Raw genomic sequence first — 20544 nt, forward strand, 5'->3', positions numbered from 1 at the left:
AACACTATTTATAGTGTAATTATTTGATCTCCGTTAGGTTTCTAATTTTTGAGAAAATTGGCGGCATAACCAACGCATTTCGTAACTTAAATCTTTCACTGTCAACTGTAATTCATTGACTGTCACTGTCAATGTCAAAATCATCTGACAATTTTGTTTCTATTTCGTCTATGTTTTTATAAATACCACCTTCGTTATAAAGCAAGATAATTTTTTTCCACGACTCCATGCTTAGAGGATTCTAAGCATGGACGTCCTCTAAGGCAAGATCTACCGAAAATCAATATTTTTTTCGTTCTGGAATTTCAGGCCGTCCTCAAAAAAGAAAAAAATCCTGAAATATTTTCATGGAATTTTGGCCGTCTTAAAAAAAATATTGTCTGTGGTTTCCTTCTCGGTCTTCGAGAGATCAGAGTGTCACTGAAAATTTTACGAAAATCGTTTAAATAATGGCATCGAAAGGCTTAGCACAGCCTCTAATTCGATATATTACGGTAAGTACGAACTGTAGTATGCAAAATATATGTACAATATCTTTCTTAAAAGTTCCGGGGCTTAGTGGCTGTCAAAGCCCTGTTATGTAAAAGATTTCTTGAGCTTCCTATGTACTCCCAGTCATTTGATCAAGACAAATATTTCAGATCGATTGCACTAAGTTTTCCTACCTATGAACGTTTCATACTAGATGATGATGATAGTGATGACTAAGCAAAACGACCTAATATTCGTTCCCATGTCAACTTAGCATTTATGGTGGTTTTTTAGAAAAAGAGCTATGGAACGGCTGTAACGCCAGCGTTAAAGGAGGCTAGGATTCAATGTACAGTGCTACCCAGTTGCACCTTTGTTGCTGCTCTAGATAATGGATCCCCAGTTACAAGAATCACCGTCGCTTTCAAGTAAGAACAGATTTTTTATGTATTGTACGAGTTTCAGACAGACAATCTACCTCTCGGATAACGGCTATTGCTGTTGATGCATTACTCCATGTTATTAGAAACGCCAGTTTAGTAAATTTAAACTGCAATATCAAAATATACTATGATATACAAACAAACAGGCTATATAAAGAACATTCACACAACACAAACAATATATTGAAGAGATATAATAAAAAATTGTTACAAGAACAATAACTTCCATGTTTTCATGTAATGACCTTTAAACCCACTTAAATTTTCAGGGCTGGGTCCCGTTATGAGCCAGTGACTGAGCCCGGAATCTCTCACGTGTTGCGGGCTGCAGCCGGGCTGACCACTGCGCACTGCAGCCAATTCCTCACTGCTCGTCAACTTGCACAGATTGGAGCCAATGTCACTGCATCTGGTGATCGGGAATTCTTGTACTACACTCTTGAAGTAAGTATTGTGTTACTTGTATAATGTTACCCAACCATATATAGACCGAATTGTATATGTAAAATATTATATATGTGGCTTGTGAAATATAATAATATATGCCTAAACCAGGCAAATGTTAGATAATATGACTATCTTGTGCACACAAATAAAATGCTTACCAACAGACAAAATATGTATTAACTAATAATTTTATTTTGTGTTAAATGGAAAGGAGTAATATTTTTTTGACTTTATAAGTACATGTTAAATGTAAATTGCGTGTTCCTATAGCTTAATAATTTATTTTCGGTATTATTTCTTATAACTTTCACAAATTATATAATTAATACAATTGCACTGTCATATACTAGATACCTCGAATTAACACTACATCAACTTTATTCTTTGGTGATTATCTGTTATCTTTGTAAGCAAGTACATAAATATCTGTAATACTTAGTAAATAAATATGGCTAAGATTATGCTCCCTGAAATTTGTGAAAAAAATAAATGACCAAAATGTAGATATCTATAATTGACTTTGAACTGTGTCTTAACCAAATGTTGCCTTTTGATATTATTTTTTCTGTGTAATCTGTTGGTGTTCCAAATAAATAAATACTAAATAGTAGTAGTTGTAACATTAAATGAAAAAAAAAAAATACTAAAGAATCTTATTAGCAAATGTATATAATAAAAAGCAAATAATGTACAGTAGTTACTTGATTGGTTAGTTTTGATCATAGTGAAAAGTAATTAGTTTATAAAATAAAAAATAATAACAAATTTATACATTGTTAGCGTACAAATGGCAGCATATCAAGCTACACAAAAGAATCTTATTACCAAATGAATATAATAAAAAGCAAATAATGTAAAATGGTTACTTGATTGGTTAGTTTTGGTCATAGGAAATGTAATTTAAGTTTATAAAACTAGAAATAATAGCAAATTTATACATTGTTAGCTTATGTACACACGCCAGCACATCAAGCTACAAATTGACGTGTCTTGTTCCATTGCACTGGAGGCGATTTTCGAACAAAAATGTATAGTCTGGCGTGCCGTCGTCCATACAAATGGCGGCATATCAAGCTACACATGACGGTTCACAGTCCATCCTGGAGGCGATATTCGAGCAAAAGTGTATAGCTTGATGTGTTGTTGGCTCACAAATCATATGGTAATAAAAGTTTATAATAAAATACCTCTCACAATATATGGAAACAAAACATGTTTAGAAAAAATGTAAAAGATTCTTACTGTCATACAAAACTATTTTTATAGTTTACAGGAGTTTTTTTTATTATAAATTGATAATATATATAAATAGATAGTGGGCTTATTAAAGTACAGGATTTTTTTGTATATAATAATAATCAATAAATAATAAGGCTAAAAAAACAGTCTACTACAGTCAGTCTACAGTCTTATTGACAGTCACAATCAATACTATTTATTAATTTATAATATCTGTTGATTCCTATGAAAAATGAGTAATAAAATTATAGACTCACTATAATAATAACTTATAATTAGTATGCTTTGTTTTCTGCATTTCAATTAGAGTTATGAACTATTTAGGTAAAGGCCACTTCCAATATCGTCCATATTTAGTCACATTAAGACTGTATTATATGTTATAATGACATGTTATTCTTTCTGTTTTAGACTACTGGTGACCACTTGGGAGAGGCCATGGATTACTTTAACAACATGATCTCTGGGCAAGAGTTCAGACCCTGGGAATTATCCGACATGGCACCCAAACTGCGTTACGATATTGCATCCTTGTCTCCTCAGGTAAAATTCTATATATATTTTTTTCATGAAGATGAAATAAAAATATCTACAATTATCATGATCGGAATTGAGAAAGTTAATTTACCTAGTATGAACATTTTCTTAGTATGGACATATCCATTTTGTCATCATTGCATATAAAATTTCTTTTTGTGTTCTAAACATGCCAAAATATTGATCATCTCACGTTTACTTTTAAATGGCTAAAGTATTTATTTACACATACATAACTACAATATTATTATTATTAATAACAAAGATCAACACTTAGAAAAATTCATTCCATGTGTCTGAATTCGAACCAGCACCCTTAAGCAATCCCTACCAGATGCTCTGCCAATTAAGCCACGGTACGAACCAGCAGACCGTAAGAATTTTTGTATATGCTTGCAGATTGTTCGATCATCAGCAGCAATATTAATAAAAATGCAAGAATTCTCATAAATAAACTTGATTTATTTGGCTCCTAAACTGGTTCTGTGACAATCTGTTCTACGACGGAAATATTCACATCTGCCTAACCAAACGTTTTATAAAACCACTATAACAAAGAGTTTTAATGTCAAATTACTATCCAACACAGATCTTTGTTTTTGGTTTTTGACGACTTTTTGCCGTAGCGCCATCTGTGAACGTAATTTATTTCTTCACTCAGAGAGGTAACTTTACGGCTAACATCACATTAAAAATTACAATATTATTTTTTGAGACAATAAATTGTAGCAAATACTTAATGGGAATTTTTTTTTTTTATAATTTGTCGCCAATGCACAGTGTTTTTTGTTTTTACCAAAAGACAGCACCGTTAATAAAAGAATCAGAGAAAACGTTTCATTCTGAATGCACGAGTAAAACTCCCATGAGTCTCGCTACAATAGTTTTGGAGAAAACCTCAGCCAAAGTTCATGTCCCGTATTTGGTATTTTTTTTAAATAAAATTCTAGTGACCAAATCATTGCGGCTAAGTAATTCTTTAGATTGTTTTTTGAAAGCCTTACTTGTAGGCGTATTATTACAAACGTTTTTTGGCCGCGCTGCCACGTATAGGTTGCGAGTAAATTGCCATTTAGTCTTTTTTTATTTATATTTTTTTCCGGCTATAGTATGTGCTAGTTGGATTGGCACAGTGTTGGGCGTTAATTAATTAAATTTCAATCAATAATTCAATCAGATTAAAAAATCAATACAATTGAAATCAATTGCGACGCGTCGCAATTGATTTAATAACTAACCGGGGCCCCAACCGGGGCCCCAACCGGGCCCCCCAACCGGGCCCCCCAACCGGCCCCCTAACCGGGCCCCCCAACCGGCCCCCTAACCGGGCCCCCAACCGGCCCCCTAACCGGGCCCCCAACCGCGACCCCCAACCGGGGCCCCCAGCCGCGACCCCCAACCGGGCCCCCAACCGGCCCCCTAACCTGCCCCCAGCAGGCCCCCACAACCAACGCCCTAACTCACCCCCATATGCCCTATAAATTTATCATAATTGTCAGTTTTAATTGTTAATTGTTAATCAAAAACATTGAAAAGATTGAAAATTGATTAATTGTTAATTGTAGATATTTGCGATTAACGATTGATCAATTGTTAGTTGCGAGAACCCCAATTAACAATTGATTAATTGTTAATTGCGGTTCTCGCAACTAACAATTGATCAATCGTTAATTGCTGTTTCGCAATTGACAATTAATCAATTGTCAATCTTTAATTGCCAGAACAATTAAATTTTGCCCAACACTGGATTGGCAACTTGCTTTAAAACCTAGCTGCACATGAAGACTAATTCCACAAAAAAAATCGAACTCTGTGGAACTTCCGAAATAATAATTTTTAAAGTTTTCGGGACATTACAATCTTCGAGACATCACCGGGATTTCGAAGCTATGATTTTTATTGAATGATAGGCAAGCTTACCTAACTATTTACACTATGTTAAATATTTAAATATTACCCCATTTTTAAGTGTTTTGTTACCAACTCCTATGGGTGAATGCCCGATTTTTTTTATTTCATTTAATTCTAATGCCATCACTAATATATTTTATTCAACTTTTTTTATTTAACATAAGCTATTTTAAGTAATGATTTGTCTGTTGATAGACAATATGAAGGCATCCTTATTAAATTGCTAAAACCTTGCAAGTACAAATTGACCAAATAATTTACAATTTATATTACATTACAATTGTATCGTTAGACAGAGAGAGATATCAGCAAAACAATCCAAATGTGCGAGTGAGACAGTTATAGCTACAGGTGTGTAGTGACTTACAACCCAAAACGTGCGATTTTTGGAAATGTTCTTATTCGCGCTGTGTTTGTCATGCGTTTGGGTGTTATTTTGCGGTTGTCTCTATTTTCTAACGACTTAGCTATTCAACAACGATTTCTGATTTGCATTGTGATCTGGGCTGTGATTTTATTTTGAACTGCGACTTGTACTGCAAATTCATTTTATTTGCACAGTAAGAAGGATTTTTTTTTATATTTTAATTGTTTTTCATGTGTACACAGACTGAATCAACTTTTTGTTGTAAATAATATATTTGCTAATGAGGTGAAATTATTTTTTAAAGTCATAGATTACATTTTGTTTCTTTAACATTAAAGTCTAAATAATAATAATAATAATAATATACATATATGTGTTTTTATTTAGACAATCAACAATTCTTTTAAAGGTTAAAAGCTGAATTTGTCGTTAGAAAATCTTCTTAAAATTAGGATTCGTAAATAGTGGTTCTTTAAATTCTCGTGTAACTAATAAATTTCGTGATTTTGTAGAAAATATTGTTTTGAAGATGTACCACAAGAAGTAACTATTAGCTTTTACCACATACAGTGTTTATAGAGAATATTAAAACTTAAAATAACAAATAGTTTATTCACATAGATATTTAACGCTCGACCCATCATTGTTATCAAAATTATTAGATGTTTACTTTGTTCCGCAAGTCAAAAACAGCTTCACGTGGCCTTTTTTATACTAAGGAGCCATGAAAGACTAAATTTGTTGTAAATAGCTACTTGAATGCCGTTAGTTATTGGATATGCTGCAGTTGAACACTCCATTTAGCTTGCTCAGAAAGAGCTCTCATATTACCTACTTTTCACCATACCATGTTCCAAAATTAACGTCGGTCATTTCGCTGTTTTGTCTTTTGTTGGATGTTTGTTTTTTGTTGGATGATTAAATAATCATCCATTTGTATATATTTTTTCATTTTAATAGGTGCGGGCCGTGGACCTGTTGCATAAGGCGGCCTTCCGCCGTGGTTTGGGTAATTCGCTGTACTGTTCACCTAAAAGGATTGGCAGTTACAGTTCAGAATCCTTGCAACATTACGCATCCTCTTCTCTCACGCCAAACCGATGCGCTATTACTGTCGTCGGGGACTGCCAGGTTTGTAGGTTAAATGTATTTTTTTGTTTATTTACAAAACAGCATAATAGCATAGTGAAGATACAAACAAAACAGCATGTGTGAAATTATTTTTGGACTTTTTGTCTTGTCAAGTAGCAAAAATAATTTGTAATAATGTTCATAGGATAAGGCAGTGCTCCTTTCTCAAGCGTTGAGACTACCTTCTAGTGGTGCTGAGGCTTGTACTGAAAAGACTCAGTACTATGGAGGAGAACATAGGTAATAAAATTTTTACTGTAACAGTCGTGTTCCTTGACTTTATTGACATCGTATTTATTTTGAGGAATTTCGGTAATAATGACGCACTCATATTTTTCATCAAAGGAGAATGCCCACGGCCAGTACTCTTAAAAAAGGTGTTGTGTCTCAATCATTTGAAAACCAAAAATCAAACAAAAATATTTCATGTCTTTGAGCTTTTCTACTAAAAGATTCCTTTCCGGGTTATTATTTTATAAATAATAAACAATGTAACTTCCGTTTTACAATTCAAATCATTTCTGTCATTAACGCTAGTGTTGCGACAAAGCGAAGGCGTCTTTAACCGATAGATTATGTATTATCTAAAATAGTTTCTTTATTGTTTGTCTGACGTTATTAAAAGACGGATATTTGAAAACGAGTTAATAAATTATTGAGGTACCTATTCGTATAATTCCGGGCAAACATCTTGAGTAATGACCTTGAAAGCGCAGGAATACATTTTGGGTCTCTTTGGAGGTATGAGCGGCGCGCACGAACTACGGGAGGTATCGTATCTAGCACTTTATTGATAGACTAGTAGACCCTTGCCTCCCGTACTGCGTTATCATCACACTGAATCCCTAAGAATGTCATTCACGGGTGAGTGTTTATCACTCGTTTTGTTTTTTTTTTACTTAAAATCAGCAATAAAATACAAAAATATCAGAGTTATTTTGAGTAACTCAACAATACGCTTTATTTTTGTACGTAAGTATACATGCGCACCACTACGCCTCCCAATACTCAAGAAGTTTGCCACAATCTATATAATCAATCATAAAAACAAGGAAATGTTATTCATTAACTTTAAACAATTTTTAAAGAAATCGATTATGTACAGATTAGGTACATCCCTTTAGCTGTCACTCAACTGACATTGATTTAAATTATTGGACTGTTCTTCTTCTTCTTTTAAATGTTATGGCTCCATCGAAATAATCAATCTGTTACTAACTACTAATCCTAAAGTACAACACTGCCGTTCGTGTGAATCTAGTGTTAAATAAGACGTTAATATTCGTGATTTTCGACATGGCAACTGCTAGAAGACAATGTTTGAATTGTTCTTTGATGTTAGCGCCATTTATGCGCAGACACATTCTGCCGGACATTCCCGATAATATCTTAGCCATTTTACGGGCTTGGATTACACCTACACCGGTAAGCATGAAAATTATATCTTACTTTAATAGAACTTAATCAAACAAGCGTTTGTAGCTCTTCTAAATCGTTTGATATTAAACCAATGAATTCTGTGTTTACACACAATTCTGTTTGTTATATCTAGTCGTAATCACATTATATGTGTGTAAAAGTCAATGTGATAATCTCTGTTGCTCGTAAATTAAAAGACTAATGATGAAAAAATAGGATTAAGTATTGATACATGTGTCACCTATATTTTAACACTAAAATTATTTATTTTCTCTTTCCAGCTTTCAAATGAAGACATAGTGTGTGATAATTGTTACACTTTGTTACTAAGTGCAAGTGAGAGCCAAGAACCCGTAATGCCCGCAGTTGGGCATACAAGTGTCTGTTACGGTTGCGGAATTTCAATGTTGAGATCCAGAACTCATACTGTACCACTTGATAGTCCACAAAGAAATCATATATTATCATGGGTACCACATCACATCAGGTAAGCTTTTAAGTTACGTAAATCCAGCAGTTTATGTTTTCATTTTTTTAGTATTATAGTGTATATTTAAAAAAAACAAACATACTGACTTGTTCATTTCAGTATTCTCTTAACTATGCTTGAGCCAGCTTACGGCAAAAATGTTATAAATCACTGTTACTTAACCTTATAAAAAGTATTTATGATTAATGTAACATGCTTATGTATTTTATGTTATGTAATTATTGATTACTGTATACAGAATAGTATAATCTTTTAATGGTAGTATGAAGTACTTAAGAATGTACTTCATTGTGGCTAGTTGATGCCTGCAGGTACTATAAAAAGATCTATCTACCTATATATATGGGATAAGTGAAGGTTGAGTAAAATGTTTATTTTATACTTGTTTTGTTTCAGGTAAATAGATTGGTCAGAGTTTGCCGTGCATGTTGGATGGCTGCTACTAGGACTATTCAAAGGCAATAAGGCCAAATGGCACGTATCAGATAGAAGTGTCCGAAGAAATTGAAGAAGACTTGCCATGAATATTAGGAGCCAACAATTATTTAGTTCGTGGGAGAATAAAGTCAAGACTTGTATCCAGCAAAGTGTACTATACGTACATGTTGATAAATAAGGATGAAAATGTCAGAGACACATTAGACGCCATATCTGGTTATTATTGCTCATGTCTAGTTGGAAAGCGAACAGTCGGTTGTTGTGCGCATGTTATGTGTATTTTGTGGTACTTGAGCTGGGCCCGTTATAATGATGTAAGGGCATCAGCTCCAAGTCTTGACTATATATTTTTTGATTAAATAATAAGGAAACATAAAGTGTTTTATTTGTCCTTTAAATAGTTAAATAAATAAGTAAAAGATAATAGGCACAGCGTAGAGCAGTTTCAAACGCTGTTAGTAATGTGTGGAAACGTTATGACACGCTGCGCGTACATCACGGAGCAAAAGTGGCGTACATAGACAGCGCTTTAGGTACGGTCAATGACACATCACACTAAATAATTTTGTTCGAAAACAGCCTAAAGGGCAACGGAATAAGATACGTCAACGTGTAGCTAAATGTCATTGTTGTCATTTTATTCCATACATTACAACATCTTAAGCTACACTGCGTTTAGTGGTGACAGACGATTGAATTTTCTTGGTTTTAAGCCATTTTGGTAGTATTATCTTCTAATAATTAACTATTGTTATTATTATGGAGCCCTCCGCCTTAACAGTTACACCAAATAGTTAATGTAAACCTTAAGTACGTTGTATAAAGTCCATATTTCTGTGCTTCAACTATAACCTAAAACCAAACTTATTTTCTTCAATATCTCTGAACTCCCGAAATGAATACTGACCTAAGTTGGCACGTGTAATCCTACAAGGCTACATAATCAATTAACGGTATTTTCATCATGACACAAAAATAATAAAGTCAGTACATTTGTCCATATGTCGATGGGCATTGTCCTTTCTATGGTACATAGTTATGTTTCAAATATCAGGAAGGAGACCGCTGGTGAGGTGGCACACATTGCCGTTGCTTTACCGGGCGCGGCTTCTGGTACTCCGCAAGCTCTCGCTTTTGCTATTGCCGCTAAAGGTAAGAGAAAATACCCTTTAATGGATGTAGTATAAGATTTCAATTAAGTAAGTACTACAATTCTTGTGTACCCTCAACAAATCATTCCACCCATGTTTGTTACCATTCAGTGTAATGAAGCCTGTATTTGTAAGCAAGTATAAGTACAAAATATACACAGAGGTGGCCAAATAATAAAACTTAGTATATATAATGGGTAAGAATAAAGGCTGATTCACGTTACACCGTGCCGGGATCGAGTCTATAGTATTCTTTTATATGAACTAATTCAAGTTAGACCGGGCCGACTCCATGTCCTGAGAGGAACACGACCGGCTGATCGAACATGAATTATTAGTATATATAAAACCCTTCGGTACAATCGGTCCACTTTCAGTATTCGTCTACTTTCCCGATCGGTCCACTTTAATTATTCGTCTACTTTCCCGATCGGTCCAGTTGTTCAAATAGTCCACCTTGCAAGTTAATACATTTTTATGTAAGTTAATAAAATAAAATAAAAAATTCGTTTTACATATTTTCAAATGCAATTTGTAATTGCAGATTGTCATGGAGTACATTTTATATATTTTTTATACTGACTGCCGCTTTACGTTAACCATGATTTGAATAAAAAAAATCAAGTAGAATTCGACTGTATATTTTTTTATGTATGCTACGCGATACCAGAACAGCAGAACCGATTTTGATGATTCTTATTTGTTGGAAAGAGGGTACCTCAGTAGTGGTGCATTTGAATTTGAAGAAAACATTCCATCTCTAAGGGTGGCAAACCAGGGCATAAATCCGGATTAGCACACTTTCCGGTAACCGATTTCAATAAAACATAGCAAGTGAATGTAATTCCACGAACTTGATTCTTTGAGGTCGGTTTTTTAGTACTCTGTACTGACATTATCGAGTAGACGCATCATTAAAGTAGATCTATCGGGAAAGTAAACCGATCGGGAAAGTAGACCAATTGTACCGAAGGGATATAAAAGCATACTATAGATTTGACCGTGACACGGCCGGCACACGACCGGAGCACGGCCCAGCCTAAACATTATGTGCTATAGTAATAATAACAACCACTTCTACTGAAGATTCACTGCCGTTCAGCTCGTCTAGCGATAAACACGCGGCTGACGAAAAATATCCCGTAATAATAATAATTATTAAATTATGTTTATAGAAGAACAATCAGGCGAAGCCATTTTTTCCTTTAAATCTCAAATCGTACGTACAGTACATCCCAGTCTCGCTAGTTAATCATAGGACAATAAATACAGTAGAAGTGCTTAATTTGCGTGACACGTGTGCCAACAGTAGGCGTAGTTCCACATACTTTTGCTTAATCCGCCATTTTCACTGTATACGTTACGATTGTGTCAATTATCTTGTGCAAAATCTCGAAAATTCGTACGAATATGCCTTATTTTGCTACTTCGGCATACAAAAATGATAGTCACATTCAAGTTTCAATTTATTTATTACATAGGGCGCACTATAAGTTTCCGGAACTGGCCACTTACATAAACAATATTTAGAAAGTAATTACAACATTTGAAAATGGTACTCTGGCTGTAGAAGACAGTTTGTTTCATCTGACTGTCACTTGTTTTTACATTGTGGCTTCATTGTAGAAATTGGTTGTCTACGAAAATTTTCACGAATTAAATCCATGATATTTAATTCTTGAAAATTTTAGTACTATGATTTTCTACGATTTTAAGTGTAATTTAAGTGCCTACAGATACGATCAACATTGACGATCGACGTAGATCGTCAGTGGAGCCTACAGACATAATCGACATTGTCGATCATTGTATGTCGATCGACAACGAGAGTTATGACGTTTTCGAGTTGTTTGGGAGTGCTTATTGGGAATGTGGCATTAATTTCTAAATCCAAGATGATTGCCAAGAATTTCCAAAAATTTATTTTTGCTCATTACGAATATAGCACTTATTTGTAAATCCAAGATGGCGGGCACGATTTAAAAAAAATGCAATATGGGTATCATTTTCGAGGTATTTGGGGGTGCTCATTACGAATATAGCACTTATTTCTAAATCCAAGATGGCGGGCACGATTTTTCGAATAATGGCAAGTTGGGTATCGTATTTTGAACTAGTATACTAAACTTCTTTTCCCGATGTCCTTGTTGGGAATTTGTATTTTCAAAATCGGGGGAAAACTTTTTATTCGATGATAACACTGTTTTTGTATTCTAGCCCTTTACGACAAAAATGAGAGGTGGCCCGAATTATGTGTCCAGGAGTATATTTAAATAAGTTCTTTAATTCAACATTTTTCTTGCAGCTTTGGGCTCTGGACCTGTTTGCAAATGGGGTGTCGACCAGTCACCGCTGGCTAGAGCGATTGGCAATATTGGTCCATTTGCTGTTGCTGGTTTCAACGCTTCCTACTCAGATGCTGGTCTTATAGGATTCGTTCTTAGCGTGCCTAAGGATGAAGCGGGCGTTGTTAGTATTTATATTCAGGAATACGATGAACGAGATAAATATTTAAAGAGGCGAATTAGTAATTGATACCCATGCACGGCACTGCCGCCCGGCCGGTTAGTTAGTTCTCTTGGGCTCTTGTATTAGACGGGACGTCGCCGTCGTTGCGTATTTGTTTTGCGTGGTACATCGGTGTATTCACCTGTGTAGTTCAGTGTAGCGCAGTGACGGTTATAACGATGCCATATCACTGTACAAATGAGGACTATTGGGATTGGGACATGATGCGGTGTTACGTTATGGCATGTGATGTAAAGTATGTTGTTATTTACCGAAAACTATTCCTTAGTCGGCGAGCTCCATCCTACATATTGATGCTAGAACTCAATTTTCTCTATCCTAAACTAGGATCAAAGAATGAAGGGAAAATTGAATTATTTTTTCGTAAATTGTTAGTTAAAATTGTATTTACTGACAAGTGGACCTTGGATGCCAAATAAATTATTTATTTATTTATTATTATTATTATGTAGTACTCTTTAGGTAAGAAGGATCGACACGCGCTCGTAGCGCGGTGTGGAAGTTCAATTTCTTGCCAGAGCCGTTTTCGAGCAGAGTAGCCCAAATGAAGAATGTGTCAGTATTTGTGAATTGGCAAGACATCATTTTTTCTTATATTACGATACGATATTTACATATTTGGATTAGAAATCTGCTACTAGTTTGCCTCTAAATATTTATCTCGTTCAACCTGTCACGCTGTATAATTATGTTGAAATTAATTATTTTTTAGTGTTGATATTGTACCATGCATACTTTCCACGCAGGCAGGTTCTTATTTGACTGTCCACAACAAAACTCCAATCCGAAATATATGTGTTCCTCCATATCATTCTCCATCATTGAACCTTGCGCTGAGTGATAAAACCCTTTGCTACCACAATGTTTGTTATGTATTGTATTGTGTTATGCATATTACAAATAAGTCTACTTAAACTTATTTCTAATATACACATATTGTAATTATCAAGAAGTAGGTTATTAACAAGGAACTTTCTGTTCTTGTGTTAAAAATGGAAGCCTTGGAAAGAAAAAAGTAACTTCAAAATAAGGGCGCGTTTATTCGCCACGAATTGCATCGCGCTCACGCGCAGCGACCGTGTGCATCTGTCATGGCAAAATACGCTCTATTCATTTAGCTTTTACGTTTTAACTTCAAAAACTTTCGCGTCGTGTAACTGGACGCTAACTGTTGCAGCTGCTAACTTCAGAAGATTGTACTGAAATTTCTTGACTTTTGCAGGCTGTTAAAGCAGCAGCCAATGTGCTGAAGGGTGCAAAATTAAATGCAAAGGACATCAAAGCTGGCAAGGCTGCACTAAGAAATCACATTCTAACTGAATTTGAGAATGGCACAACATCCGCCGAGTCTCTAGCGGCTCAGGGTCTCTACACTGGCATTGCTAAGACCTCAGCCGATTTGGCCAACGATGTCAATGCTATCTCTGACAACGATGTTCTGTCTGTAAGTTTTCTGTATTGAAAAGTGACTACCCTGTAGGGTAGTTATCGTTATAAACCTATCCTGTCCTTTTTAAATACGCACCTTTGAATGCGTACACTTTATAGTCAAATATATGACTTTTAGTATAATACCTCCATAGATGATTTCGTTAAACTTCAAAACAAAATTTACAGTTTACAGTAAAAGTTGCAGGTTAACTCAAAAATTTCTTTTGGCATGTAATGGGTTTATTCACAAACCTACTTACTAAAATGAAAAGCTGTATATAATATTTAAAATTTTGGGCTTATTTATACATTTCAAAAAAAATTAAATTGTCATTATTTTTCTAGGCTGTCAACTCTGCCGCCTCTTTTAAACTCTCCATGGCTGCAGTCGGAAACCTCGCATTCGTTCCATTTGTAGATGAACTATAATTAGAAAAATAATTAGGATCCGTATTCAAAAGTAAAATAACAGTTTGTGATGTACATTAAATTATTGACACCCTGTGAATCAATAAATAAAACATTTTGTTATCCAAACGTTGCTTATTCATTTGGTGATTACTATGGTTACAAATGTAATTCTTTTTTAATTGCAATATTAGTTGTCCTGTAAAAATAGTTACATAAGTTTTACCTTTTTTGTGGTGCTTAGAAGACGGCATGTCATGACTTGATAAAGATTTCCACTATATCTGGTGGAGGTGCAGCCTTACAATTTGAACAGATTGTTACATTACAGGCGAATGCTCCCAGTGAAGGAGGCTACCGAATGTTACATGTGTTGCGCAAGGAATACTGGGTTCTCCTTCCTCTTACATAATGCTCACATTTGAATTGTTACATTACAAATGAATGCTCGCAGTGAACAAGCACTCTTATGTTGTAAAAAATAAAACCATGCTAAGCAGTTTTTGATCTAAAATTAATTTCAGGTTTAAGGTTTTTATAGCAATTTAACAGTAGAAAAAACTTTCCAAACATGTTGAACACTCCCAATTTTTTTGATGGAAGTTATATTTGCTTAAACAATTTTATTAAGTTTTTGTTTTTTTAAGTATGAAATTAAAATAAAACAACTTTAAATCTACATTTATTTTATTGCACTTCTGCCTCAGTTAACAGCATATTTGGTATGCCTTTAGTTATTGGAAACTGTCTTCCAGATTCTGGGCATGTAAGATGTCCTTCCTCTACTTCCACCTCCAGTAGAACTCTATGCGCCTTCTTTAAGAATTCTTCATCTTTGTCGTACTTGGGCTCAATTGTCTTTGGCAGACCATCACCATATCCTATACTATTTGCAGCCTCATAGACCACCTCCCAGTCTAACTTCGATATAATGCGACTTATAAACTCCGGATTGAAGGCAACTTCATTTATTTTCACGTCTGTAGCGTTGATAGCGAGAGGATATCCAGTCATAACGCCTTTCAAGCATTTTGAAGTAAGCATGTTATGTGTGATGAGCTTCATTGCCAAAAGGTTATTAAAAACTATTCTCCCGGATCAGCGTTTCCAATTACTCCTTCTATGTGTTTTTCAATTTACATTATATTGCTTCCCAACTCTCTGCTTATCTTCTTATAAAATAATAGTAATCTTATAATATTTATGTAATATTCTGGTAACGCGAAGTATGTAGATTGTTGTACTAAATAATCACAAACCAGAAACCAATACAAATCAGATCACGAATTTTTTTTCTTCGTTCCATAAAGGAAAAGGCAAAGGTTTTACACCATACAGCCAAGTCTTGGTACATTATTTTTGAGCCCTGTCTTCGTTTGGCCGCCACAAAGAGGATAGGCAATTAGAGGCGGCGTGTTTGGATTGACTCGGGATTCCTTAGAACGGGCCGATACGGGTATTTTAGTTCGAGATTCGTATAATTTCGTATGATTTTGAAAAATTCGTATTTATGAAAAAAAATATTTACCCTATTAATATCTTATTAGGAGTTTAGGCTTGGATACAAATCGTTTGAGCCACGTCTTCGTTTAATTATCGGGACCCTCAATAAATAAATATTTTCAATTGTGGTTTTAATACAATTACGTTTTCACTTTCTCTTAAATAACTTAGTTCACGTGTTTGGGGTTTTTTTAAATAATCTTTTAAGCGGCTGGAGTCAATATTTATGATATACTTTCACATAAATCACATTATTGCCACTACAAAAACTTAGAATTCGTAATTAGTGAAAATATCAGGATAAAGTCTTTTGTAATTTGATTTAAAATAAGGAATATACTTCTAAATTTTTTATCACTATTTATTTTTTCGTATTTTCTTTATAATATACTTAACATTAAAATAATCTTTCTATAATAGTAATAAAACTTGGTCAAAAACCCGCCATTTCAGTCAATCCTCACAATCACTCGTTAAAATAATTACCTGTTTTATATTTGTTCAATCACTTTAAACCACGTTTTGCTCCAATTTACTTTTAACTATACAAGTTTATTTTGTTATTTACGCTAAATATTAAGAGTAGAGCGTAGAGCATATTAAGAGCTTTCGAACATTTTTCAAATTTTTCAGAAAAGCATTTCTAAAAAAGAGGAAATTATTCACTTTTTGCCTTAAGGTTAGCCAAAATGTTTCGTAATTGAAAGGGACTTGTTCTTGGCTGTGTCTTGTAATCACTTGTTTATGTCGTGATACCGCTGTTGTAGGGTTAAGGTGAGCGACGTTTCCCTAGTAAATACTCATCAGATATTTACGTTAGAAGATGGAAAAAAAGAAAGTAAATATTTACAGAACTCCAATTTGCTTACTTGTAAAAATAAATGAAAATAAGTGAAAAAATAAACACAAACAGTACGTTGCCCTTGAATATCACAAACTTTGCACAAACTATAACTAGATAAGAGTGTTAATAACTATTTGAACGCTCGATCGTGATTGGTCGAAAAAACGTAGCCTCCCGTGTCGGGATGTTCCCATTTCGCGCACTAATGCGAGCATCGTCACACGTCGACGCGCATCGCCAGGGGGTCGGTGTAGTTGAAAAACAGGACGCGACGCTTCGACTCTGTGTCAGTGTGAGTTGAACCTTAGGATCCTTGAACAACAATGAGCCGAAAAATAATCTAAACCCATCACAAACTATTAAAATTTTGAATCGATTTCTCTTGAAAATCGTATAATGTGATTACCGATATGATTAGTCCACATTCCTATTCGAATCACGACAAGTGTCAAATTTGGCCTCTTATTTGGTGACGACTAACTCAGTTTTTTTTTGTTATAGCTTAACTTCATGCCTTTTGACCATACGGGTCGACTAAAACGTCTACCTTAAATTATCTTTCCACGCTTCCAACTGCCGACCATCCTCCATTTTCTTTAAAAGAGTTTACTGATTGTGATGTTAAGAAGGGCACAGAATCTATTTCGTCCAATGCTGTTGGTAGTGACCATATTGGTCGAAAAATGTTTTTATTCATACTTGATGAGATTTTACCTGTGATCCGGTATATTCTTATATTTTCTATCAGCAGCGGGGAATTTCCTTCCCTTTGGACGGAAGCTCTCATTATTCCTCTCCCCAAAAAAGCCAACCCTTTTAACCTTTCTGATTTCCGATCTATATCTATACTTCCCTTTCTATCAAAGCTGCTAGTACGACTAGTTCATAACCAAATCACCCCTTTTCTCATACGTAACAATCTTCTCAACCCCTTTCAATCCGGCCGGCCAGAACACAGCACTGTAACTGCTCTTGTTAGGATCACTGATGACATTAGGTATAGTAAGTCGCAACAGCAACTCACTGTAATGTCATTGCTGGTTTTCAGCAATGCTTTCAACAACGTTGATTTTGACATTTTGATTGCATTTTTACGCATTCTTAACATATCTCCAACGGTAATCTCTTGGTTTCATGGTTACCTGCATAGGCATCGGCAATGTGTTCGCATTGATGAGAGGTTCTCTTCTTGGTGTGACATCAGTGCTGCCGTTCCAGAGGGCGGCGTTTTATGTCCTCTTCTTCTTTTATGTCTTCTTCTCTTCTCGATCTTCATTAATTCAATTTCCCGCAGTCTTACCTCATCCTACCACCTGTATGCAGATGATTTACAAATATACACTCACCGGCCTTGAAACCGGCCATCTTGAAAACCTGCACGAAGCCATTGAGGAAATCAATAATGATCTCCGTCATATTTCGACGTGGAGTAAACAATATGGTTTCAAAGTAAACGCAACGAAAACGCAAATGATTGTTATTGGCAGCTCAAGAATGATACCCAAGATAGATTGGTTTCGCTTGCCGCAGGTTATTATAGACGACACCTACATTAAAATTAGCGACAATGTAAAACATCTGGGTATGCTCATTAATAGACAGCTATCTTGCGACACCTCAATTAGTTGAGACCAGTCGCAAATTGTTTGCGTCTGCCGCCTCTCTTAGACGGTTACGTAATTTCTTGCCTATTGCTACGAAAATTGCGCTTGCCCGAACTCTTCCTCCAATTCTTGATTATACTGATGCCTGCTATCTGGATTTAACCAAAGAACAGCTCAACAAGCTCGAACGTCTACAAAAAACTGTTGCAACCGTTTCATTTATGGTCTGAGGAAGTTCGATCAAGTTTCCATTTACCGCAAGGAGCTGAAGTGGTTACCTATTAGACTTCGCCGGAATGCTCATATTTTTAATCTCCTTTATGACATCTTATTCATTCCTCACACACCACCTTATCTTAAGGAGCGATTTGAATTCGCCCATCAATCCAACCCCCGACTTCTGCGCTCGTCTTCAACTCTCCAACTTAAGATGCCATTGCATACCTCCCAGTATTAGGACAAGTCCTTTACTGTTCAGGCTATTCGTTTGTGGAACGCTTTACCTTTGTTTATTCAACAAGCGAAATCATTGATTATATTAAAAAATAGGGTAAAAGAACACTACCTAACTTTAGTGTGACTTGAACTGCTTAGGTATTTTTGTGTTTTGAAATTATGTTTTAGAAATTTTATATTTATAGATGAATAAGAGAATAATTTACGATACTCATATTATATATGTATTGGTTTTATTATTTATAAATATATGTATATTTGCATTTATTTATCGACTTTTATCTATTGATTAGTAATTCTTCAGACACCGCCGTCCTTTTCCTGTGAATTATATAATTATTTCCATCCACAGGTTGTCTTGTAGAAATCGCTTAAAGCGATAAGACCGCCCATTGTATCACAGCTTATTTTTTTTATTTAATTGTATTGTATTTGTTTCCTTTTTTGGTGTACAATAAAGAATTTTTGTACTGTATAACCTCCAAAACTTCAAACTGAAATATCTTTAATTCCCGACTTCTCAGAATAGTAGTAAACCCAAAACAAAAGTGGTTCAGGAATTTCAACTCTATATTTTTCATAAGCAAACGCATGCAAATTATGTGAACAAAAATATATATGGGAGTTTACCATTGTCCTTTATTTTTAATTTTTTTCCCTGAATACCCCCAAGGAATTGCTTACCTCAAAATTCCCTCTGGGAGTCAAAACAGTGCCCCCAAGTTTATAGGGAACCTTCCCTCTGGCAGAACTACTGAGTAGTTGTTTTAAGAACAAGATAGTAAGAGAGGGAGAGCGCATAATGGATGTGGTGTGTGACTTGATTAGTTCACCTACTCACTGCGCATGCACCGATCTTAATAATAAAATAATTCTTTACTTATAAACGGTGAGGTAACAGCGTGCGTGCATGAAGTGCGGAGAATCCCTTCTACTTTCATTCCTAATTAATAAAAGAAAAAGGTGTTCCCCGCGCAAATAACTTTGATTTGACTGTTACGCTTAGATTTTTGCTGTGTCCGAAATATCCGGATACGCAAAGATGTCGTTTCCGGATAACTTTTCTCGGTTATCCGGATATTTTGGATATCTGGGTATCCGGATTGCAAACCCTACTTGTATCTAATACTTATTATTTTAACTCTCACGATTTTCACACATTGTTTGATTTTTAGTTCGGGACTTAAACATAGTACAAAACATATTTTATTTATCTCGGTGGTTCTGACGTATTGCAACGTCCATGGTCTCGGAGGGACTGATGAGGCGGGTGTCAACATCTTTTAGCCGTGTGAGGTTTGCTGATTACCCGCACTTGGTCTTCATTATTTATTTGTGCACAAGGGTTATCACTAGACCGACACACAACACTCACGACTTGTCGGGCGATATTTGATGTCGTTTACAAGTATTTGTGCAATACGTCTAAACGTCGCCGAGGTAATTAATATAATGTTTTAAACATGATTAAGTCCCGAATTAAAAATAGCGGTGTAGACAATTACAAATACAAACTCAATAATTTCTAAACTTAGCATAACATATTTTAGATGGTTACACTTTGAGTTTCATAATTCTCTGACATTTCTTAAGCGATGGAGTATTTAGGGTGCTGTCGAAATTAGAGGCACATGGGACTTGTCAACTTATGTCTCAGGGCGACGCGCGCAGTGGTAGTGCCCATATGATCTTTGCACTTTATAGTTCTGAATGGCTCTGCAACTG

General features: G+C 35.1%; 2 protein-coding genes across 2 annotated transcripts; one reads left to right on the forward strand and one right to left on the reverse strand.

Annotated features, from left to right (window-relative positions):
• The first annotated feature begins 357 nt into the window (after window positions 1–357).
• Window positions 358–14442, forward strand: LOC113227865 (cytochrome b-c1 complex subunit 2, mitochondrial). Its single transcript, XM_026460939.1, has 10 exons — window positions 358–494; window positions 766–899; window positions 1184–1358; window positions 3012–3143; window positions 6376–6546; window positions 6692–6786; window positions 9948–10045; window positions 12350–12513; window positions 13796–14017; window positions 14350–14442. Exons 1-10 carry the CDS (start codon window positions 450–452, stop codon window positions 14431–14433), a joined length of 1320 nt encoding a protein of 439 aa, XP_026316724.1. The 5' UTR covers window positions 358–449; the 3' UTR covers window positions 14434–14442.
• Window positions 14443–15076: 634 nt separating this feature from the next.
• On the reverse strand, window positions 15077–15655 carry LOC113227866 (multifunctional methyltransferase subunit TRM112-like protein). Its single transcript, XM_026460940.1, has one exon. The coding sequence runs from the start codon at window positions 15475–15477 to the stop codon at window positions 15100–15102; it is 378 nt and encodes a 125-aa protein (XP_026316725.1). The 5' UTR covers window positions 15478–15655; the 3' UTR covers window positions 15077–15099.
• Between the last annotated feature and the right edge of the window lie 4889 nt (window positions 15656–20544).

Source organism: Hyposmocoma kahamanoa, unplaced genomic scaffold, assembly GCF_003589595.1.
Source record: "Hyposmocoma kahamanoa isolate Upper Pololo Valley unplaced genomic scaffold, ASM358959v1 220, whole genome shotgun sequence".
NCBI classification, from domain to species: domain Eukaryota; kingdom Metazoa; phylum Arthropoda; class Insecta; order Lepidoptera; family Cosmopterigidae; genus Hyposmocoma; species Hyposmocoma kahamanoa.

Bases quoted from the DNA above. Each gene is read 5' to 3' on its own strand.
- LOC113227865 (XM_026460939.1), top strand. From the start codon at position 450: ATGGCATCGAAAGGCTTAGCACAGCCTCTAATTCGATATATTACG. The intron at 10,046-12,349 runs GTAAGAGAAAAT...TTTTTCTTGCAG, and splicing joins TTTTGCTATTGCCGCTAAAG to CTTTGGGCTCTGGACCTGTT. The intron at 12,514-13,795 runs GTTAGTATTTAT...TGACTTTTGCAG, and splicing joins CTAAGGATGAAGCGGGCGTT to GCTGTTAAAGCAGCAGCCAA.
- LOC113227866 (XM_026460940.1), bottom strand. From the start codon at position 15,477: ATGAAGCTCATCACACATAACATGCTTACTTCAAAATGCTTGAAAGGC.